The sequence below is a fragment of the Anthonomus grandis genome, chromosome 2 (genome assembly GCF_022605725.1).
Source record: "Anthonomus grandis grandis chromosome 2, icAntGran1.3, whole genome shotgun sequence".
In the NCBI taxonomy this organism is placed as follows: Eukaryota; Metazoa; Arthropoda; class Insecta; order Coleoptera; family Curculionidae; genus Anthonomus; species Anthonomus grandis.
Window position 1 is genome coordinate 16,685,734 of NC_065547.1, and position 25,205 is coordinate 16,710,938.

Here is a 25,205-nt window from a genome sequence, read left to right on the forward strand (position 1 = left end):
CCTAATACCATGAAAATCATGATATTCATTAAAATTTTTGCTTGTATTTACTTAACAAATTCAGTTAAAAACACTTATTTTCTTTCTATTTTTACTATTACAAGTTTTAGTTTCCTTCCATGTACAGTGTTTCCATATTAATAGGTACAACCATATATAAGAATAAAAATATAGATGATTTTATGAGGGTTTGTAATTATAAAGGGTTTATATAGAAAAAATATATTATTCTGTCAACAACTCAATATATTATTCTATTATAAACAACACAGACAGACAATTCACAATAATTAGGTTTTGAGAAACTGAACCAAATACCTTTAAATAAAGATGGTGATACATTATTAACGTATTAAATAAGGAAAAAGGTACATCGCCTCTTCCAGACGATATACCCAAGCGTCGTTTACAAATCGTCAAAAACTAGGCAATCCGCTATACTCACACGTCAAATGTCAACTTCATTACCGTTATTTAATACATTTTTTGTTGGCAACACTAAAAATTTTCAGAGTGACCAACATCAAAAGGACACAACCACTATAAAAATGGCGGCCACCATGCAGTGGTCATTTTTGGGTATCGTGGCCATATGCATTAGCAGTCCAGGTATATTTTTAAGTTCGTGGCTAATGCATATGGCCACGATACCCAAAAATGACCACTGACTTGATGTTGGTCACTCTGAAAATTTTTAGTGTTGCCAACAAAAAATATATTAAATAACGGTAATCAAGTGGACATTTGACCGTCTGTGTTGTTTATACTAGAATAATATATTGAGTTGTTGACAGAATAATATATTTTTTCTATATAAACCCTTTATAATTACAAACCCTCATAAAATCATCTATATTTTGATTTTTACATATATGGTTGTACCTATTAATGTGGAAACGCTGTACATGGAAGGAAAGTAAAACTCGTAATAGTAAAAATAGAAAGGAAATAACTGAATTTGTTAAGTAAATACAAGCAAAAATTTAAATGAATATCATGATTTTCATGGCATTAGAATTTATAATATTCAAGATTATCAGAATGATAAAACAAATATTTTAAAGTGCACGCATCTATTCCAAGTTGATTGAAATTTTGTCTCATTTTAGGTGAGGATTACTTTCTTTCATAAATTTTAACGAAATTCTTAAAGAAGTACCAGAAAAATCACAGATCTAACGCAACGATCTTAAATTCTTACCTATATGTAATTTTCTATTCTGTATTTTTGTAAACATAACCTCTCAAAAACTTTAATTGTTTTGTTTCCCTACAGTTGGCACAATTAAAATTTGTCAGAGTGACCAACATCGAAAGGACACAATCACGCAAAATGGCGGCCCCCTAGTAGTGGTCATTTACTTTTCATTGAATTGGCAGTCAGGTATATTTACAAGTTCGTGGCTGACATTCATTGAAATGAAAAACAAACTAAAATGGTATGACAATGACAAATGATGTTCTATCAGTCAATGTCAACAACTGTCTGTCAGCTCCCTGTCAATTTTGCCAAGCAAGATGGCCGATATACGATTCCGATTTTCTCAATACAAGTTTCATCCATGTGTCTCAAAGACGCTTATAGCCGCTTACTCGCTAAAATATGGCTTTGACAGCTGTTAGACACGACGTCATTCGAACGCAACCATATGATGACGTAACGCTAAGATATCGTAAGGCAACCGAGTAAGGCGCTTACTCGCTAAAATATAGCCATATTTTAGAGAGTAAGCGGTTTTAAGCGGCTTTAAGCGTCTTTAAGATATCTCATTCGAGCGATCGAGTCATGACGTCACCGTATAAGGCGCTTTAAGCGTTTGTTAGCGGTCTCCCGAGACCGCTAATAAACTCGATATGTCAAAGTCAAAGGGAAGCTATACAAACAATAATAAACAATAAATATTTATATCAATTTTTTGAAATTTTTTTAGAATAGAAGCATTATATATTCATTAATGTCTCATATATATTAACAGTTAAGACATCCAAACCAAATAAAAATGCAGAAAATAATAAATAATCAAAAGAGCGAATAGATTTGCAAAAAATACAGTGGAGAACGTAAAGGTGAGGTTGCGGGTAGTTTTTTAAGTTGATTTTTGATTAGTTTGGGTTTATTTCTATGTGAAAAAAAAATATGAGTGAGGTTATGTTTAAGCCAGTAACTTTTTTGTTTATTCTATTTCCTCTTGATCTGATCCTTAAAATGTATGAGATCGGATTTAGATAGTTTAGTATTTAGACTAAAAACGTTTTGAAAACTTATACAAATGGGTGTTTTCATGGTTTAGGTCAGTCTCCAAAGCGAATGCAATACCGATGAAAGGTATAGCTAATATTTACTAATATTTAGACTCTGACAGCTGTTAGACCTGACGTCATTCGAGCGCAATCATATGATGACGTAACGCTTAAGACATTGTAAGGTAACCGAGTAAGACGCTTACTCGCTAAAATATGGCTTATGTTATATATATATTACAATGTCAATGTCAAATGTCAGTATTGCTGTCATAAATATCAAAATTTTCTAGAAACATACCGGAAATTGCAAGAGAGAAAGGAAAAGAACTGCGCTGACGCAATATTTATGTCTGTTTCATGCCGAATATTCTTGTAAATATCACGAAATTTGTAATATAGTTGTGTGAAAAACGTGGTGATTAATTTAAGAAATAATTCCAAAAAGCCATCATGACAGAAGACGAGGCGGTAAGTAAATAAAAACCTCTTTACTTTCATTAATATCCATAGGATTCCGACATATTCTATCGAATTCTGGAACAATCTCGAGACTTCTCGATGATATTAACCTAATATAAGGTCACAGCTTGTCACATCCTCCATTATTCTACGAAAAGATTTCGAGCAGATTGCATTTTCAGTGCGTTTTTTTTACGTGTTTTATATAAGTGCTTAAGCTTTTATAAGCGTTTATTAGCTAGTAAACATTAGTGTGTGCATATTATTAACAAAAAAATGGGAAAAGATTACTATAAAATCTTGAATATCGCGAAAGGTGCGAGCGATGACGACATCAAAAAAGCTTATAGAAAACTGGCTTTAAAATACCATCCAGACAAAAATAAGGCTGCTGGGGCCGAAGAGAAGTTCAAAGAAGTCGCAGAGGCCTACGAAGTTCTATCGGACAAAAAGAAACGCGACATTTACGATCAGTATGGTGAGGAGGGTCTCAAGGGTGGAATTCCAGCTGGAGGTGCAGGTGGAGGTGGAGCTGGCGGAGCCAATCCCAACTTCACTTACACATATCATGGAGACCCTAGGGCTACTTTTGCACAGTTCTTTGGCAATTCTTCACCATTCTCTGCCTTCTTTGACTTTGGTAATGGCGGAGGAGGTGGTAATATGTTCATGAATGATGATGAGATGGATACAGATGCTGGAGATCCATTTGGATCCAGAGGAGGACCCAGGGCAGGCCCCGGAGGAGGAGCCTTTAGAAGCCAGTCATTCAATTTCCAACAGCCAAACTCCAGGAATAAAGACAGAGTACAAGATCCCCCTATAGAATATGACTTATATGTCAGCCTAGAGGACATCATGAAAGGCTGCACGAAGAAGATGAAGATCAGCAGAAAGGTGTTGCAACCTGATGGTTCTATTAAGAAGGAAGATAAAGTTTTGTCAATTAATGTGAAACCAGGATGGAAAGCTGGAACAAAAATCACTTTCCAACAAGAGGGAGATCAAGGAAGAGGCAAAATACCTGCCGATATTGTATTTATCATTAGAGACAAACCACATGCTCTGTTTAAACGAGAAGGAAGTGACATCAAATACACTGCTAAGGTCACACTCAAACAGGCCTTGTGTGGATGTACTATAGAAGTTCCTACCATGGGCCCAAAGAAGCTTTCCCTAAACTATTCCAGTGAAATCATCAAGCCTAATACCATCAAGAGGATCCAAGGATATGGCTTACCACTACCAAAAGAACCATCACGAAAAGGGGATCTTATTGTCAACTTTGACATTAAATTCCCAGACACCTTATCACAGTCTGTCAAAGATATTTTGTATGATACATTGCCTAATTAAGTATAATGTTATGTGACTTGTAAATTTTGTATGTTTTAATACAATTTGAGTGTAAGGGGATGTACTTTGCTTGCTTTTGTTATTATTTAAAACTGTGTTATTTAAGTTTATTTTATAGGAATTATGAGAAACCAGATGTATGTAAAAATATGTTGAAATAGCATGTTTGTAAATATATATTCTGTAAAACTTCTCTTGTATTTGAAATGTTTGTATGGTTTTAAGATTTAAGCTTATTTAATAAATATTGTCTTTCAAGTTTATCATTGTGTTTTATTTTTTTTAGTTGGTAAGAAAGCAAGACAAAAGTTAAGTTATCTTTGGATAACCTTAATGCTTGGTACATATGTTAAAATTAATTTGATACATTATTTATTTAGCAGAAAGATACAATTACAATAGTTTAATATTCCAAGTAAAGGTAACTAAAAATAATAAATTACTTATATATTAAAACTATATTTCTCATGTTCTTCCTAATTCTGCTTAGCTGCCAAGTTTAGTACACTCTATAGCATTTAAAATGCTGTGTGTATATATATTATACCCAGATCTTTCAATTGAGGTTGAGGTATTCTTATCCATTATATTTTTTCTCCAGTAAATTCTAGAACTGTTATCGGACTTGTAACTTGTAAACTACATATTAACTTTGGCAGATGCAGTGCTTGGGGTTTAGCATTATTACATTCTTCTGTGCAGCACTTCTTGTGTTCAACCTATACATTATATTATTCTTATAGGTGTGTGTTTTTAGCATAAATCTTATTATTGCCTTTACAATAATCCTTTTTGTGCAGTCTGCAATTTACGAAGGACTGTTGATTCTTCACCGCGCCAAAGTTATGGTCCATAACTCAAAACTGAGTCGGCCAAGGCAATATGATAATAATAAACATCTTTATTGGTATATACATAAAGTATAGAACATATACTACACAAATTTATCATAATGCACACACCCAGTACAACCATTGGCAAAGTTTTGCCATAGACCACTTAAACAATGGGATTCATCCACTTAAACAACTGCAATCCCTATGTATCCACAAAATAAATATAAATACTAACCAAAAAATAAACATTTGCCCAATACAAACTGTTTTAAAAACAAAAAAGCAAAAATAAATTTTTAGTGTTGTATGATACTGGTACAGCTTCAACTATAATTTACATAAGACTATAATATCCCTTTTAGTAAAACATCTTTATATAGGCAAAATTAAATTTCTCTAAGAGTATATTGTTTAAGATGAGGTAGGCATAAGGTATATTTAAAGAAAAAAAATGTTTTATTGCTTAAAAAAATATACGTTTTTGTTAACAAAGCAGGTATGCACTTATCCTCAATACTCAAAATACAGCTTAACAAAATATGAAAATAATTATACCTCAATAAAGCAATAAAATATTAATTATAAAATTACAAAATTTTGTAAAACATAAAGTATAAAAAATTAAAGGTATTAAAAGTAATAGGCATATCGTAAACTATAACACCAATTAAAAAACATATAGAAATAAAACTTTAGCCTAGGAATCTGTAAGGGAAAATCAAGTTTTTGACTAGTCACATCCAGTGGTCTTGGACCTTGCAGCCTGTTACAATTTTTAAAATTAAGGGAAGATGTTGCCAAAATGAAGAGAGTCAGTGTTAAGATCTTCTGTTCCATAAATTGCATTCTGCGGGACTCTTTAAGGAACATTTTCAATGAATCTAACTGCTCTCTTTTGAGTAGTGAAGAGGATATTTAAATAAAAAACCTTGGTTAGCCACACCCGAGGTGATGTGATAGATAGATAGATAGATTTGTTGGTATAATGTATACAAATGCAGTACTTATACAAGTCAAATTCAATTAAACATCTTAAATGACACAAATAAAATTATGCATTATTAACGAATATTTAAAATAAAATCTGAATAATACAAAAAAAAAACAGGTAATTAATGGCACTACAGGTTAAAATTGGATCCGAGGTAGTCCCCAAATGAAAATAAGGCACCACATGTAAGATAAACCAAAGTCAGGTACAAGATTACTGTTGTTTCTTGTGGGATAGGTGTGAAAATCTTTATGAGAGTTGTATAGATTAAGATTTTGTTTAAAGTGCAACAAACACTGCATATTATTCACACAGGGTATGGTTTAAATGTTAAGACTTATAAAGGAATTATGACAGTCCTCTCTATAGCCAAGACCGGAGATTATACAGATGCATTTTCTTTGTTGTCCAAATGCCTTCTCAATATAGCAAGAATGACCCCAGGCAAGAATATAGCATAAGTTAAAATAAAATGGAAGTTGCTGTAATAATCCATTAGAAGTGTAATGTCAGTCACTTGGACCAGATGTCTGAATAAGAACAGTTCTTGAGAGATCTAGGAGTGACTTACAAGGTGTTGCTCCCAGGTTAGTCCTGCATATAAATGAACGCCCAGAAATTTAGCTTCCATTCCAGATTCAGGCAAGGAACCATGTCCAATTTCATTGTTGTTCCTAAGACTGAAGTTAATACTTTGCAATTTTAAATTGTTTACTTTACTGTTGTTTCTTACTTTCTCCCACCACTTCGAAAATACTGTAAATAGAGCTAATAAACTGCTTGGTTTTATCAAAAGATCTTGCAAAGACTTTACTAATGTGTCAGCATTGAAGACACTATATATTTGCCTGGTGAGATCTCTTCTCGAATTCTCCAATATTGTTTGGTCACCTCATTTTCTGATTCACATTGAGAGGCTTGAAAATATCCAGCACAAGTTTATCAGGTTTGCCAGATATACTCTTATGAAGTCAGGCCTGGATCTTACCTGTTCAGAGACCATGTCCTACCTGAGCATAAACTCCTTATCAAGTAGAAGGCAGTTCTTTGATGTTTGCTTTGCGTTTAAGGTTCTGAATGGTATTGTTAGAAGTCCGGAATGTCTGTGCCTTTTCTCTTTGCATGTATCTTCTTACTCAACACGAGGTCAGGCGCTTCTCCACATTCCCTTTTGCAGAACATCCTATCTACTAAACAGTCCTATAAATAGAATAGCTTCTACAGTGAATAGATTTGCGAAAGATCTTGATTTTTTCAGTACATCTTTAAATAAATTTAAGTCGTCAGCTAGGGCAACTATCTTGGGATAGTGCCCTACTCCCACTCTTTGGATTATGTTTAGCACAGTATTGTTTATTAGTATTATAGTTGTTACTTAAGACTACTGTTAATTATTAATAAGTACTTGAAATGTTATATACGTTGATGAATAAATAAATAAATAAAAATAAATAAAAAACAAAGATAGATGATTTGCTAAATACCATTAAAATAGATTTTGTTCTGAAGTCTCGTAATTTAGATTAACAACTTCTGAGGGGTGATAGCTCATATAAAAAGTGGTGTCATCAGCAAATAATATGGTGTTGACCTCTTCACCCTGAGAGTAAGTTAGGTTATTTATAAAAATGAGAAACAACATAGGGCCTAACACCGATCTATGTGATACCCCAAACTTCAGAGACGAAAAATGAACACTGAAATGAACATATTGATCTCAATTGGTGAGAAAGGATTCAAGTAACTGGATGGCATCATCTTTAAAATTGTAGAAGAGAATTTGATTTTTTAAAATATGTTCATAAACTTTGGACAATATTGGCAACAGAGATGTGGAATGATAATTGTTGCAGTCATCAATTGAGCCTTTATCCCTGAACAGAGGTACTTTGCAGTTTTGAAAACATTAGGAAGTGTATTGCAAGCTATAGATTGGTTTATTAATAGTTACAGTAAGAGGTTGAACTATTATATTTTTTATTGCTTTAATGATCCTTGTGTTAATACCATCTGGATCTTTGCTACTGCTATTTTTATCTGAGATAGCTAAACCTTACAGTTGTTACAGTTTTTCATTGAATTAGAGCTTAGTTAGTCTGTAAATGTCCATTGATAATTTTCAAGTTTATTTTTATCACTTGTGACTGTTGATGTAACTGGTGACTCAAATAAAGAAAAATATGTAATTCGATCCAGTTGGTATTATATATCCATTTTCAATTCCTCCCTAACTTTCCTCACTGCAAAGCATCTTGAAGAAAGTCTCTTACTTAGGATGTGCTCCTCAAGTTTAATACATATGAAAAGTTTTTTTGAATCCACCACATGTATTTTGAACATAATTTTTGTATGTTATTTTTGAACATGTATTTTTAAACATATTTCGGCCTATATTAGGCCTTCATCAGAGCAAACAGAAGAATTAAAGCTCATTAGATTATTTATTTACATTACCACTTTTCAAAATCTCATTAGATTTTGAAAAGTGGTTCATAGCTGTATGTTTTAAATAATTCCATTTAGTTTATTCATTTTGAGGATATATAGCTGTTGGTGGTTTACAAGAACGAAAAATTTAATAATAAAAATGAATAAAAGTTTTCATCCAAATACAATCCTACATTTTTTGCATATTCAGAATATTTCATTATCTATAACCAGTGGCAGTATATTTGTAAGTATATTTAGATGTCGTTCAGAACAAAAAAGAAGCACCTCAGTCTTTTTAGATATAATTTTAGAGTATGTTGCTTACAATATTACAAAATGGCTTGTAAACCATTATTTAGCAAAGCTGCTGCACTCTCTGCATTAGAGGGATGAAATTTAAATAAAACTTGAGTGTCATTAGCTTCAGTTTCAAGTTGATGACTTTCAGTTTTGAACTACTGAAAAAGATATCTGAAGTATCCACAACAAAAAGCAAAAGGCCAAGAAATGAACTGCCCTTGAGTGAGAGAATGTTCTTCTAACAACCTGGTGACACCTTTTCATCATGATCCTGCAGTATCATCTGTAATATTAAGCAATGCAGATCTTATCCTCTGTTTTTTAAGTCCTGACTGATAAATTTATTATACTGATAAATATTTTAGTTAAGATAGTGAGATATTTCGATATGAACTAGCCTTTCCAGAATGTTGAACAGAATAGGTAACAAACAGACTGGTGCAAATCACTAATATTAACAAGACCTTTAGTTAAATACACCAATTTTAAGGATGCATAGGTCAAAATTTTAAATTTATGAATTGATATATTGTATGGCTTAGAGTTAAATGATGTGACTCCAACAATTTATTGTTGAATATTTCAAAGACTAATGTGTTGGAATTTCATTGCTTCTTGAATGGCAGGTTTTTAAGAGTACACATTGATAATAACCTGAAGTTAGACTATGATTAGATGATTGACAGCACAGACTGCTTACTTTACTTGAGTTGATTCTTCACTATGATACTCTTTTATGGGATTTTTGTGCCCAATATTTGTTTCACGTTATTTTTTCTCAAAAACACCAACATTTGTTATTGTCCGCTTCAAATTCACACAGTCACAAATTTGCGTAATATTCCTTTCCCTCTTTTTGGTATTTGCTATTATGGGAAAAAAAAAAACCTGCCCCTAAGCATAAAAAGCATTGATTCTTAATGTAGATTTAGGCAAGGGGCCAAAAAAGTTTTATTATCCTGTGCATTTTATACTCTGGAGGAATACTTTCAGTCTGGATTTATTTGATTCATGACTGTAATATTTATTGGAACTGTGTTGCTTAATAGTTGTTTTTTGTTTTGTTTCTATCACTGTATCAGGTTTATATATCACAATATTCTTAGGGTAAAGTTTTCATTTATGTTTTTGTGTATATGAATGAAAAGTATTGTTCATATATTGTTGTTGCATAGACAGATATAATACAGATATTAAAGTCTGCTGCAGCTTCAAGAATTTGACTTAGAACCAGATTTGAGATAAAAAGTCAAAAAATTTAAAATTATTTAACATTTTCTTAAGATTGACGTTTGATGGGACAGACATACCATAAAGTTTTTAAAATTTAATAGTTTTTATTGTTCTAAGGGGTTCCAAGTTGTAAATGTGATTATATATGTGATAAATGAAAAACACTCTTCTGAAGCACCTCCTTTTTATTTTTATTAATTTACAATTATTAAAAAAAGCATTAAGCCAAACCAATAATATTAATAACTATGACATTTTCAGATCTTTGATCCAAGCATCAAAAAGAAAAAAAAGAAGAAGAAGACGGCTTTTGATATTGACGCTGCCCTAGCTGAAGGTAAGCCATTCATTGCATCAAATTGTGCATGCCTATTTCATCAGTTTATACATTAGTAATCTATATTATTCATTGTTTTTGAACTGATTCGTCGGGTATCATTCATTGAACGTTCTGAATTGTTTGAATTTTAGGTGATTCCTCTGAAATGTTTACAAACGGAGGTGGTGAAGAAACTGAGGCTCCGGCAGCCGCTGAAGAAGCCGATGATACCGCAGATATCGACCTGGATTTCACCAAACAAAAGAAGAAGAAAAAGAAGAAGCCTTTTAGGTAAATCAACTTTTTACAGTTCATGTTATTGTCATCACACATTGTTAGTTTCTAATAAAGTTGGACCTTGGGTTTTTTAGTACTGAGGATTTGGATGCTGCTTTGAGCGAGGTAAAAGATGAAACGGGGGGCGGCGAAGGGGTGGGTCAAGATGACGAAATGATGGACGACAATTTCGATTTAGACTTTAACAAGCTAAAGAAAAAGAAGAAGAGCAAGAAGACCAACGTGGATGACATCATGGCAGACGTCGATGATAAAACAGAGGATAAGGAGAATGGTAAGCGTTTCATTTTTTTTAAGTGAATTTTTTTATGGCTATTTTTCTTAAACATGCGGCACCATGGTAGAGAGAATTGTAGAACCAGGTACAGTAGCATTAAGCTAAAATTAAGATTTCAATAGATTGAAAAAGATATTTAAAGGGTGGTTTTAGTAATAGAATTGCTTTGTTTTAGTCGACGATAATTCAGTAACATGGACCGGATCTGATAGAGATTACACATATGAGGAGCTGTTAAATAGAGCCTTTGAAATAATGAGGGATAAGAATCCAGACATGGCTGCTGGAAAGAAACAGAAGTTCGTCATGAGACCACCGCAGGTAAAAAACTATAAAGAAATGTTTTTTTGTTGAGGTGGAAAGGGAGGCATTTCTCACCAAATCTTTTATAAAATAACATAGTCCTAAAATATTTGTCCTTAGTGTAGTCCTGGTCAACCATTTGATAGGTATCTATTAAGAATGGCGGGGAGATGCTATATTGATATAAACGATTATTATTTTATTTATTGATTGATTTATTAAGTTTTTTGGATATAAAAAGATAAAATCCAAAAATAGTATCTTGATATTACATTAATAATTGAAACTTACTATAAATTAAGCAGTAACAATATGGCCAATAAATAACTAATTCAGATTAATTTTACATAGCATTGGGCTACAGTGTCACAAAAGAATTACCTATGACTTATCTAGTTCTAGAAACTTAAGTTTTAGTCTATTTTTAAACTGTAACAAATTTGTCTGAAAGAAATCGAGGTTAAAATCATTACAATGCAAATGAACAGGTTTTACCATTCTTGCCAAAGGGGAGTTCTGGTAATAATTTGTTCTACAGTGTGGAATACAAAAGAGATAAGTCTAATTTATTTATTATATAGAAACGATCATTAATAAAACACTTTTTTTTTCTAAAATCTGCAACTTTGTAAGGCATTTGTGTAAGTGTAAGGCATCATCAGGGTTATTGGGAAAATTTGTGACATTGCAATATTTTCTATCATTCCTATAGTAAAGTTGTTCCCTGTTGCTTAATTGCACTTTTTCAGTGGAAAAAACTTATAATTAAATCAAATATTTATTAAAACAGTACACAGTATGTGTTTGTATAAGTCAAAATCTAAGTCCAATGGCTATTGTTATAGAAATATAAAAAAGTTAAAAATTAAATCAATAAATATTAAAATCTAAACACAATTCAAATAAATATAGCAAACAAAACATCTAAAAAGAAGCAAACTTTCATACAGAATCAGCAAATAAATGCAGATAACAGAGTATGAGTCCAAAATATAAAAATGTATGTTTAGATATAGTCAACGACAATCCACCTTGGTCACTCACCAAGGTAAGAACCCTATAAAATTACTAGTATCATCTGCAAAAAGGATACATTTTAAATGTTGAATATTTGGATGATTATTAATCCTTGTGGAACACCATGATTTATCTTTCTGTCAGTTGACACACTGTTCATAAAACCAACATGCTGACTGCAACCCTGAAGAACTCATTTAGCCTCAAACCATTACAAATCCAGATGGTATAATTTTAATTTCTGAAAAAGGAACCCATGAGAGACGCAATTAAATTCTTTAGTGAGGTCATAAAAAGAAGCATATGAATGCTTACCGAATTCCCATCCTTTTGTGATATTTTGTGTGAATCTATCTATTGCCAATGTTGTTAGTTCTAAAACCAAGTTGCGTGTCTTTTAACAGATTGTTTTTCTTTTCATAATAAAGATTTTTTTTTTAAATTGACGCAAATTTTAAAAAATTATGATAAGGAGAGAAATTGGACGATAATTTGTTCGTTCATCATAAGATCTCTTACCCTTAACATATAGAAACCACTTTCGCTTTTTTAAGTATAATTGGGGAAAATACAGGTAGTTTGGTCAACAGAACAACTATAAGTTCTATAATATGATTAAACTATCTAGTATTAATATCAAATCATTCTCGTACTGTTTTAATTATATTTTATTTTTTCTCTGATCAGTTACAACATTAAAGAACGTCGGCTGAAATTAAAATAAAAGATTCATGGTATTCACGTTATTCTTGATTCATTTGTTTATATTTAAGGCATCCGAAACACATATTATGGCCCTGTGGTCTGAGAGGTGCAACAAGTCATAAGGATTACAGGATAAGTTGTGCATAGTAATATTAGAGAATAAATTTTCTATACACACATTTAATCTTGTATCAGAATTAACCATCTTCTGTAGGCCAAAGGACAACATTAGATTGGAAAGTTGTTTTGAGGTATCAGGGATTTCAAAATGTACATGAAAATCTCCTGTAATTATTGTCCTTAAAGAAAGATTTAGCTTCTCTAAAACAATTCCAACAATACTCAAAAACTTGTTAAGATCTGTAAAATATCTTTTCTTAAAAATAAGCATAAATATATTTAAACTTAATATATTTATTTTCTTATTATATTTAAATTCGGAATTTATCACATTATGACATTAAGAAGTCAAATAACTCTTGTTTCATATAAAATTTAAGGGAATTACAGTAAAAGCTCTTTATTCGCGCTTCTTTCATTCGCGTTTTCACTATTCACGGATTAAAAAAATGCGACTCAATTCCTATATTCGCGGCTAAAAATTTCTTTATTCGCGGATCGAATCAGTATGTCGGTACGTATATGTTGATAAAAAGGATTCAAATAGGTATTCAACGAAATGTCCTTTGTAAACGCATCGTCAAATGGACTAATAAAAAAGTAAAATTGACCTTATTACAACTATACCCGCGATATAAGAGTCTCTTCGCTTGTTTTAATTATTAATTTTTCCATTATAGTTATTCCATTTGTTACAAAAATTGTGACCGAGTAACACGTGTCTACCACTGTCTCTCTAATTTATAATGTCGACGAAAAAAATTGAAAAACGAGTTTTAACGCGAACAAAATCTGTACTACCACTTAAAGTGAAAATAGAAATGCTTGATCGTTTACGCCTTGGAGAGTCGTTTGTATCGATATCACGCTCATTCAATGTCAACGAATCAACTGTATGATCGTTAAAAAAATCCGAAGATAAAATAGGGTCGTCTGTAGCTTCAATTTCACTGTCAGTGGAAGTTGTTTGTGATCCAGCAATAGAAAAAGTGGCGCTGTCATTATGGATTGAAGACCGCAACTAAAAAAGGGTGCCTCTGAGTGGTCCAATAATCCGGGAGAAGTCTTTACGCCCATTTTAAAGAACCTGGTGGTAGTAGTGGTGGTGAAAGTTGTTTGAATCGCAAGATGAAGATTTGACTGAAACGGACTTGGAGGAAATGTTAAATTCACAGCCTATTCAAGAAGAGGCTTTAACAAGCTCTGGAAACGAGACATTTAATTCAAAAAAATGGCAAATGATCTTTGTGATTTTTTTATGAAAATTGATTTGAAGGAATGAAGTCTTATTTTTAAGAGGCAAATTGCTAATGCCACTGCTGAATATCAGTATGAATTGAAGGAGCTTTTAAAAAATGCCAAGCAAGACAAAATTACAAAATTCCTTAAGCCATCGCCTAAGTCTAAAGGTAATAATTAATCAATATGGTCAAAAACTTCATGTAAATTAATTTTTTATATATGTATGTATTTTGTACCTAGGAACGTATCCCCTATAATCCCATATAAATTACCATTCCATATTCACGGTTTCTTTATTCGCAGCATATTTACGGAACGTATACCCCGCGAATAAAGAGCTTTTAATGTATTTCGAGACTTTTAATACTTCAAAAAAAAGCGATTTCCTTTGCAATATTGTGCCATAATTTAATGATGAGGTTTACAATTGAGCACACCTTTTAAAGCTTCTGATCAATAATTCCACATCTCTCTTAGACCTTTAATAAAAGGTCAGTAAATCTGTAGATCACCCTAATTCTTATTAGATTTTGATAAATGAACCCAAACTGTCCTAGAATTACTTACGACTTCCAAGATTTTTCTTTGCCTAATATTAGTTCTTTTATATCTGATTTGATCCCTAGGTGGTTAAAATCGGTGCGAAAAAGACCTCATTCGCCAACTTTACAGAAATCTGCAAAATGTTGCACAGACAGCCGAAACATTTACTAGACTTCTTGTTGGCCGAGTTGGGTACGAGCGGGTCCGTCGACGGTAATAGTCAACTGATCATCAAGGGTCGCTTCCAACAGAAACAAATAGAAAATGTGTTAAGAAGGTAAGGATTCACCAATATAGTTGACAATAATCTATTTTTTTTGGTCTGAGCGGGACATAGTGCGGGAATTACATAAATCGTAGTTTTATTCGGCGCGTAAGAAAAACACATACATGCTAGAGACCAGTGTTTTAGGTTTAAAAAAACGATTTTCATAATATCAATTTGGTGAGGTATTTGTAACTACATATAATTAAATAAATAAATAAATAAAACGTTTATTTAGCACTTTATTATACCGGGTGGTGCGTCGCTGAGCGGAACATAGGAAAACCCATGTCAATTTTAAGGGGGTCAATTATTGGCTTCCCTGTACATTTTAGCGAATCTTTTATTAAAGCGATTCGCTTATTAAAATTTTTTGAAACTTTGCCCGAGGGTTTGCCAGATTGGTCTCTTCAAAAAGTTATCTTATATTTTTTCTGTAAAATGTACAGGGAAGCCAATAATTGACACCCTTAAAATGTACATGGGATTTCCTATGTTCTGCTCGGCGACGCACCACCCGGTATAATAATAATACCTATACTTATGTAATTATAATTAATAGTTAGTTCCTTAAATACACCATTAGATTTTTATTAAAACTCTTTAGTGAATCTACATTTTTCACCCATTCGGGCAAGGAATTATAAGATTGAATTCCACTGTAAAACAACGATTTTTGTAAAGCTGTCGTCTTTACCCTGGGGATGTTAAATTGATTATTTGACTTCAAATTATGATCATGAAAGTTGTCTCTAGTTATTAGATATGACTTTAAATAGGCTGGTTGTAAGTTGTTTACAATTTTAAAGATTAAAATATAATTTGCCTATTCAATGCATTGCTTAAAATCTAGCCAGCCTAAAGTATTTTTTGCATGCTTTATTTTTATAGATGTATATTTATCACAATTTAATAAAATGCGCATAACTTTATTTTGTTGTAGTCGAAATCTATGAATATCTTCTTTTGTGCAAGAAATTAACAAAGAGCTTGCATATGAAAAATGGGGAAAAACAGTAGTGTTTTAAACTAACATTTTGGCCCATGGGGACAACAGAGATTTTGAAATACGATAGAAAAATCCAATTTTTTGCCAATTTTTTTACACATATAATCAACATGATTACTAAATGTTAGTTGTGGGTCTAACATTACACCTAAATACTTAATACTAGACACAAAAGCAATATCCTCTCCATTTATATTAATCTTTTGACCCAACGCACAATATTTTTGACACAATGTTTTAGACCCAATTACCATACATTCATTGTTTAGATATTTTATTTCTAAAAAATTCGCACCTGAAACTTATATCCGAGTGTCATCAGCAAACAGACTTATAAAAAAAAATGTAGGCAGAGATGAATGTCATTTACATAAATAATGAATAGTAGTGGCCCTAGCACACTTCCCTGTGGGACACCCCATACACTTTCCCGTAACGATGATTATCTTATTAATAGAGACACACCACTTAGACCATAAAGTTTAAGCTTTTCAATAAGTACATTTCTGTCTATATTTTCAAATGCGCGCTCTAAGTCTACAAAAACACTTAGGATTACCTTAGACTCTGACATCTCTCTTCTCCAATTTGCACACACATACTGTAGAGCTGATTCACATGAATGTTGGCTCCTAAATCCCGATTGTCCTTCATATAATAAACCGTTAGTCTCAAAATAGTCCTTTAACTGTCCACAAACAACCATCTCCAGAATTTTATCCACAACTGGTTTAAGTTGACCACATCTTTTTAGTTTTCTTTACACTCATCAATGTTTTGGTTGAAATATTTTTCCTTAAACCACATTATTTATTTTTTATAGTTAACCCAGTCATTTTACAATCTAGTGATAAAATATTTTTTATATACGTTATCTCTAATATTTTGCGCTTTTTTTACTTTATCTTTTATCCACGGATGTCTTTTAGATTTACTTTGTTTTTGTTGGAGTGGATCATATTTATCTACGGCACGCTGTATGATGATCAAAAAGTCGTTATAAATCACATTAACATCTGTAGAAGAGTAATTCCAATCTTGCCCCACTAAAGCCTCAGTAATTTTATTTATGTTTTCTTGATTTAAATTTCGGTAGCATGACGTTTCAGTCGTTAAAGGCCTGGTTTTAGCTAAGGGCAGATGAGCACCAATTATTTCATGGTCAGTGATCGAAGGAAATATTCGTGAGGTCTCAGATAAATTATAATCGTTAGTTAATAAGTGATCTATTAAAATTGAGGAGTTATTTGTAACTCTAGTTGCCTGAGAGACAATTTGTTTAAAGCCTGCAGCCTGAATAATATGTCTTATGGTTTTTGCGCCAAAGTCTTCTCTTAATAAATCAATGTTCAGATCGCGCCTTAAAATTGTCTTTTGTTTTTGACTAAGAGCTTCATATAATTTATCTTCTAAATACAACAGAAAGTCTCTTATTGTTCCACTTGGACACCTGTTAAATGGATCCTAGACTAATATTTTCATTTTTTATTTTGAGGTTTATTACCACACACCAATAATTATAGTACATATAGTCATTCTAAACGATATTAAATTTAGTATCTTTTTTAATGTAAATAATATTTATACATATAAGCGGGACAGATTCAATCATCAAGTAAATCATTTGATAAAACCCCTTTATTATGAAAACACTAATACAGCTAAACATTTTTAACATTACAATCACATAAATTAATATATTATAAGGTAATCAAAGAGGCAGTTCAGGCAGTTTTAGTGGACTTAGGTGTCGGAAGAAGAATGAATGCACACCATTTATGTTGTAATAACAAATTCATTTAAATTTAAAGCCTCTGTGACAATACCTACGTAATAGGAGTTTAGTTTAAGTAAATGAAACCCTTAGAACAGTTTATCTAACTTTTTTCTATTTAAAATGTTAAAATTTTCAACTTCTTAGTTTTTTAACATGATTAAACAATGTTTAATTTTTTTACACCTTTGTTACCCCCCTACAAGTGAATCTTTATTAAATTGAGGTTAAAAATAGAAAGATGTTCATATTTTTTTCTAACATGTAAGTGTATTTCTGACTCCGTTACAGTATTTAAGTTTATTAGTTAGTGTTCAAATGTAAAATAAAAACTAAGAGGAATGTTGAATAATTTCTTAAAAAAAGTATTTTTTATGAGATTATGTAGTAAAATACAAATTCTGTTTTTTATTTTTTAACATAATCTCCTCTAAGTTTTATGCATTTAATTTTTGCAAATTTTTTATGCCTTTCAAAAATATTTTGAAACCAAAACTATTTATTTATTTCAATATACGATAGAGGCAGTTTACAAAAATAATACTAGATAATATAATAATACAAATATAATTATAATAGTAGAATTATAAAAAGAAAAAATATTCCAAGATAAAACCTCGGAAAAAACAATCATTAACGAAGCTAAAAAATTAACACTATACAAGGACCGTAGGTTAAAGTCTCATATTAATAATGTTTGATTTAAATGACCATAAGGTGATGGAAAATGAATACAAACTATTTTCAATAAAGAAACGCAAAGTCCCAGCCTGTGGAGGAAAAAAAACCCATAGTTGGCCGAATGAAATGGTAAACGAAACATAGGACAGTTAATCCTTCTTTGACAGGTGTTAAAAGAAATTGCTTCCAAGATGGTAGGACAATGATATAAACCATTTAAGGTGTTATAAAAGGTTAAAACATGAGAATGATGCAGTCTCACTTTAAGATTAGGGACATTAAACTGGACACTGGCAGCATATTAATTACGAAAAATATTAATTTCAGTTCTATAAGCAAGGGATCTTACGAATCTTCTCTGTACAGCCTCAAGGTATTCTTTATGAGAATCATATTAAGGGCACCAAATTACAGACTCATACTCAAGCAAGGAACACACTAAACAGTAATAAAGTAATTTGTTATAGTGAGGTGAAACATACTGTACACTATTTCTAGTGATCAAATCAAGACTACGCATACTTCTGTTAATAATATTCAAAATGTGCGGCAACAAAGTTAGCTTACTATCAAAAAGAACACCTAAATCTTTAACTGTAGTAACTGGCAAGTTTGTTATTGTTGATTGTGTATCGATAATTAATAATTTTATTAGAACGACCAAACGAAATACATACACACTTCTTTACATTCAGTTCCAGACTATTGCTATTACACCACTCAGGAACACTATTTAAATCCAATTGAAGTAGCTCAGCATTTAAATATGACTCAGTGACTTTATACAGTTTAAAATCAGCAAAAGCAAGATGCTTTGAATGAACAATTATATCACCCAAATCTCTTTAAAAAAGACCGGCCCAACATGCGAAGCTTGAGGCTGTTCTTAAGATACTTGAATACCATTAGAAACATATTTATCCTGGCCAACTATGTGCGACCAGTCAAAGAACTGTGACAAAATTCGACCAAAGTCTTAAGCCAATAGCCCCAAACTTCCTAACCAGATGATCATGACCAACCCTATCAAAGGCCTTTGAGAAGTCAGTATACACACTATCGACCTGTACAGACCTTTCAAAAGCACCGATCAAATCATACTGGTCAAGTCATACTGGTCAAATCATACTGGTCTAAGTCAACAGGTTAGTCAGCATAGGTCTACCCTGAGGAAAACCATGTTGATGATCACTAACCAATCGCCTACGGTGCTATGAAAATCCCACAGAAAACAATCTGTCAAACAGCTTAGGAACAACAGACTGAATACACACACTTCTAAAGTTACATATATCAGTTCTATCGCCATTTTTATGAATTGGTATTAAAAATGTCAACAGTAAAATAAATGCTCTCTATTTTAAAAAATATCAATGCATTTATTAATATCTTTTTCATTAAAAGCGGTATCCCAATTTATGCTAGCAAGGTAATTATTAATGGCAACAAAATTACAGTTTACAAAATCATAATAATAAACATCATACTTATGATTTAAATAATAATTAATAGGAATATTTATTTCTTAAGCAGGATAGTAGTTTGAAGCCGGTGATAAATTTTCAGTGGCATATATGACTTCAACATCAGACAAACTTGAGAAAAACAGCTCAAGAAATGTACCAAACAAATTTGGCAAGCCATTCATCTGCTTAAGATTGAGATAGTTACAACAACTACATAGCTCATTTGCAGATGATATAGATTCAACCAGTGGCGGCTCGTGGTTAGGTGAGAGATGCGTTCTGCACATTCATCGATAAAATATAAAAGATTGCAAAAAAGGGGAGAAACGCGGAGAAATCAAAGATGTTTTTTTAAACTAGACAAAATTAAACTTTTCCTTATAGCTTTCATTAAATGGTGTTTATATAGGTATTCTTATTAAAAAAAAACTAGTATTTAGTCCAGATATGTGTCTGAAAACAGCCCCTTTTTGACATTTTACCTTCCAAAAATATATCAAATAAACATAAAAAGAACATGCAACTTGCGAACTTTTGCCAACCAAAATTTTGCCTTGTACTTTCCCGACAGGAGCGTACTCTTATGACCTTGTTCACCTAGATTTCGGTACTTAAATGTGAAATTAACTGCATACACATATACTATTTTAAACGTATACATTATAATAAATATATACATATATATATATATATATATATATATATATATATATATATATATATATATTAAATTTATAATTACATCGTAACGTATAATAGCTATTTTTTGAAGATTACGTTTATTCTTCGATTTTTTTTGGCTGCAAATTTGTCTATAACCATCTCGTTGAAGTTTACAGTTTGCGTGACGATTTGCTTTTCCATTGAAAGCATCGATAGTGCTACCAGACGTTCTTCCACCATAGAATTACGTAAAAATGTTTTGATGCGCTTTAAAGTGGAGAAAGAACGTTCGGCTTCAGCTGTCGACATCGGAATAGTTATGAGTATTTCCAAGAGCTTTTTAGTTTCTGGAAATGAATCGGTCAAATTATTTTCTATGAGTAATTTTAAAAAAGGTATTGCTCCTTGTATCTCCCTGCAGTCTGGTCTGGAGTAAATCACTGAAAGCTCTGTTTTTAAACGCTCCAATCAAAATTGGGGTATGAATCGCAAGTTAACGACTCCGTTACAGTATTTAAGTTTATTAGTTAGTGTTCAAATGTAAAATAAAAACTAAGAGGAATGTTGAATAATTTTTAAAAAAAAGTATTTTTTATGAGATTATGTAGTAAAATACAAATTCTGTTTTTTATTTTTTAACATAATCTCCTCTAAGTTTTATGCATTTAATTTTTGCAAATTTTTTATGCCTTTCAAAAATATTTTGAAACCAAAACTATTTATTTATTTCAATATACGATAGAGGCAGTTTACAAAAATAATACTAGATAATATAATAATACAAATATAATTATAATAGTAGAATTATAAAAAGAAAAAATATACAAAGATAAAACCTCGGAAAAAACAATCATTAACGAAGCTAAAAAATTAACACTATACAAGGACCGTAGGTTAAAGTCTCATATTAATAATGTTTGATTTAAATGACCATAAGGTGATGGAAAATGAATACAAACTATTTTCAATAAAGAAACGCAAAGTCCCAGCCTGTGGAGGAAAAAAAACCCATAGTTGGCCGAATGAAATGGTAAACGAAACATAGGACAGTTAATCCTTCTTTGACAGGTGTTAAAAGAAATTGCTTCCAAGATGGTAGGACAATGATATAAACCATTTAAGGTGTTATAAAAGGTTAAAACATGAGAATGATGCAGTCTCACTTTAAGATTAGGGACATTAAACTGGACACTGGCAGCATATTAATTACGAAAAATATTAATTTCAGTTCTATAAGCAAGGGATCTTACGAATCTTCTCTGTACAGCCTCAAGGTATTCTTTATGAGAATCATATTAAGGGCACCAAATTAGAGACTCATACTCAAGCAAGAAACACACTAAACAGTAATAAAGTAATTTGTTATAGTGAGGTGAAACATACTGTACACTATTTCTAGTGATCAAATCAAGACTATGCATACTTCTGTTAATAATATTCAAAATGTGCGGCAACAAAGTTAGCTTACTATCAAAAAGAACACCTAAATCTTTAACTGTAGTAACTGGCAAGTTTGTTATTGTTGATTGTGTATCGATAATTAATAATTTTATTAGAACGACCAAACGAAATACATACACACTTCTTTACATTCAGTTCCAGACTATTGCTATTACACCACTCAGGAACACTATTTAAATCCAATTGAAGTAGCTCAGCATTTAAATATGACTCAGTGACTTTATACAGTTTAAAATCAGCAAAAGCAAGATGCTTTGAATGAACAATTATATCACCCAAATCTCTTTAAAAAAGACCGGCCCAACATGCGAAGCTTGAGGCAGTTCTTAAGATACTTGAATACCATTAGAAACATATTTATCCTGGCCAACTATGTGCGACCAGTCAAAGAACTGTGACAAAATTCGACCAAAGTCTTAAGCCAATAGCCCCAAACTTCCTAACCAGATGATCATGACCAACCCTATCAAAGGCCTTTGAGAAGTCAGTATACACACTATCGACCTGTACAGACCTTTCAAAAGCACCGATCAAATCATACTGGTCAAGTCATACTGGTCAAATAATACTGGTCTAAGTCAACAGGTTAGTCAGCATAGGTCTACCCTGAGGAAAACCATGTTGATGATCACTAACCAATCGCCTACGGTGCTATGAAAATCCCACAGAAAACAATCTGTCAAACAGCTTAGGAACAACAGACTGAATACACACACTTCTAAAGTTACATATATCAGTTCTATCGCCATTTTTATGAATTGGTATTAAAAAACTTACCTGCCAGTGACCAGGAAGTTTGCCTGATGTCGAGCAAGATGGAAAAGGTGATGCAGAGGCTAACGCCGAGTACACACACACGGTTTTTAGAAAAAACATATGCGATACCATCAGGGCCAAAAGAATTTTTGTTAGGAAGGCGTAAAATTTCATCAAATATGTCCAACAAAGAAAAAGACAAGTGATTTAAATCCAGACTGTAATCAAACTTATAGTCAGGAGCCTTGCTGATAGGTTGCCTGTATGTAGTTTCAAAATAGCTAGCAAATAAGTTTAAATTATCTTGACCATTACCAGTAGCCTCGGCTTCTGTATACATGCTATTGGGATATGAATCAGACCTACGCAATCTATTGATGTGTTTCCAAAATGAGGAAGGATCATGAGAAATTTCAGTATTTAATCTTTCAATATAAATATGACCTAAAACATTCATCACAAAGAGTTTTACATTTATTCCTGAAATTTGAAACATTAACATAATCCATGGGATCCTTACTATTTTTGAATTTTGTACGAGCAATCTTTTCTTGAATAACAAGATTCTGCAATTTTCTACTAAACCAAGTATGAAAATTAGTTGATTTACAATTTTTAATTGGAACAAACATGTCAACAGTAAAATAAATGCTCTCTATTTTAAAAAATATCAATGCATTTATTAATATCTTTTTCATTAAAAGCGGTATCCCAATTTATGCTAGCAAGGTAATTATTAATGGCAACAAAATTTCGGTTTACAAAATCATAATAATAAACATCATACTTAAGATTTAAATAATAATTAATAGGAATATTTATTTCATAAGCAGAATGGTAGTTTGAAGCCGGTGATAAATTTTCAGTGCCATATATGACTTCAACATCAGACAAACTTGAGAAAAACAGCTCAAGAAATGTACCAAAAAAATTTGGCAAGCCATTCATCTGCTTAAGATTAAGATAGTTACAACAACTACATAGCACATTTGCAGGTAATATAGATTCAACCGTCTCAACACAAAGTACGTTCAAAGAGTTCCTCCATACCGCATGTGGCAGATTACACAAGACAAAAGAAGATCCATGGATGTAGAGTCAAATTTCTCATAAATTGATAAAGGAGAAGCAGGAGGGATGTAGACAGCACCAAAAATGATATTCTTGTCACTGCATGATACCAGCACAAAAATCTGTTCCAGGGTTGAATCACTGGTCTGTAATAACCTAGCTTTAAAACATTTACGAGCAGCAATCAAAGTGCCCCCACCCCTTTATCTCTCCGCTTTTGTGTAACTTCGATCCAGACGGAAAAGTCAGTGAACTTCAACTCCGAGTTTAGAAAATCCTCATTAAGCCAATACTCCACCAAAATTACAACATCATATGATCAGCTATTTTATTGCTTTTTATGATTAACTATTTGGAAACAGGAAAAAGTCACTGGGGCCAAATCTGGTTAATACGGTGGATGTTGTAACAATTGAAATTTTAATTCTGTAATTTTGGTCTTCGATACCTTGCTCAAGTGCACAAGCTTGTCGCAGAAGAGCGTCAAAATAGCCTCTTCTAACTTTTTTCATTGTTATAATAAAAAATTGTAACTGTAATCGACAATAGAAATGGCACTCTGTAAGTGATGAAGCTGAAACCAATTTGATAATTTTCTAGTTAATAAGGCTGCCCAGTAAGAAATATTATTGAACGTTCCTCGTATTTACCTTTTTTTACAGTTGCTTTACTTACCTAAAATGGATTATATTTTCCTTGTTAACACGTTTAAATTCCCAAATCGAAGAAACTAGATACAATAAAATTCATGAATTTAACCCAAAATTTATAATTTTCAGGTACATTAAAGAATACGTGACGTGTCACACGTGTAGATCTCCAGACACCATCCTGCAAAAAGACACGAGATTGTTCTTCTTGCAGTGCGAAACCTGCGGGTCCAGGTGTTCAGTCGCTAGCATCAAATCCGGTTTCCAGGTAAATATATTTTATTAAACTTAAGCTTAAATCACAAAATATTTTTACCACCAACCAAAACTCTTTAAACAACTTTTAACTCTCGAAACACACGTGTCGAGAATAAAAAAAAGAATTTTGGTTACTTATAAAAATGTTTTGTAATATGTGTGTAACACCCAAAGGTTCAAACCTTATGGCTAAGCTTAAATTTGTGCCATTTTATTAATGGTGTTTTTTTTTTCAATAGGCCGTCACGTCCAAGAGAGCGGCGATCCGAGCGAAAGCGACGTAGAACCAAACCAACCATTAGGCTGCAATATTTTATTTATATTAGGGTATTTGTAATTTCGCGTTCTAGATTCACATTTTACCTAATTTCTCCGGCATATAAAATTGTGTACTCTACACCTCGGAAGTATTTTTTTATAATAAATGATTTCCGAAAAGTAGGGTTTTATTGATCAATTTAAAAAAAAAATGCTCAGAG

At 32.0% G+C, this 25,205-nt stretch overlaps 2 protein-coding genes across 2 annotated transcripts; both read left to right on the forward strand.

Moving 5' to 3' along the window:
* The first annotated feature begins 2,515 nt into the window (after positions 1–2,515).
* LOC126750517 (eukaryotic translation initiation factor 2 subunit 2) lies at positions 2,516–25,164 on the forward strand. The gene is made up of 8 exons (XM_050460158.1): positions 2,516–2,712; positions 10,111–10,186; positions 10,321–10,459; positions 10,540–10,739; positions 10,918–11,063; positions 14,756–14,949; positions 24,598–24,736; positions 24,966–25,164. Exons 1-8 carry the CDS (start codon positions 2,695–2,697, stop codon positions 25,008–25,010), a joined length of 957 nt encoding a protein of 318 aa, XP_050316115.1. The 5' UTR covers positions 2,516–2,694; the 3' UTR covers positions 25,011–25,164.
* Positions 2,827–4,322, forward strand: LOC126750516 (dnaJ protein homolog 1-like). The gene has a single exon (XM_050460157.1). It carries the CDS (start codon positions 2,980–2,982, stop codon positions 4,057–4,059), a length of 1,080 nt encoding a protein of 359 aa, XP_050316114.1. The 5' UTR covers positions 2,827–2,979; the 3' UTR covers positions 4,060–4,322.
* Positions 25,165–25,205: the final 41 nt, after the last annotated feature.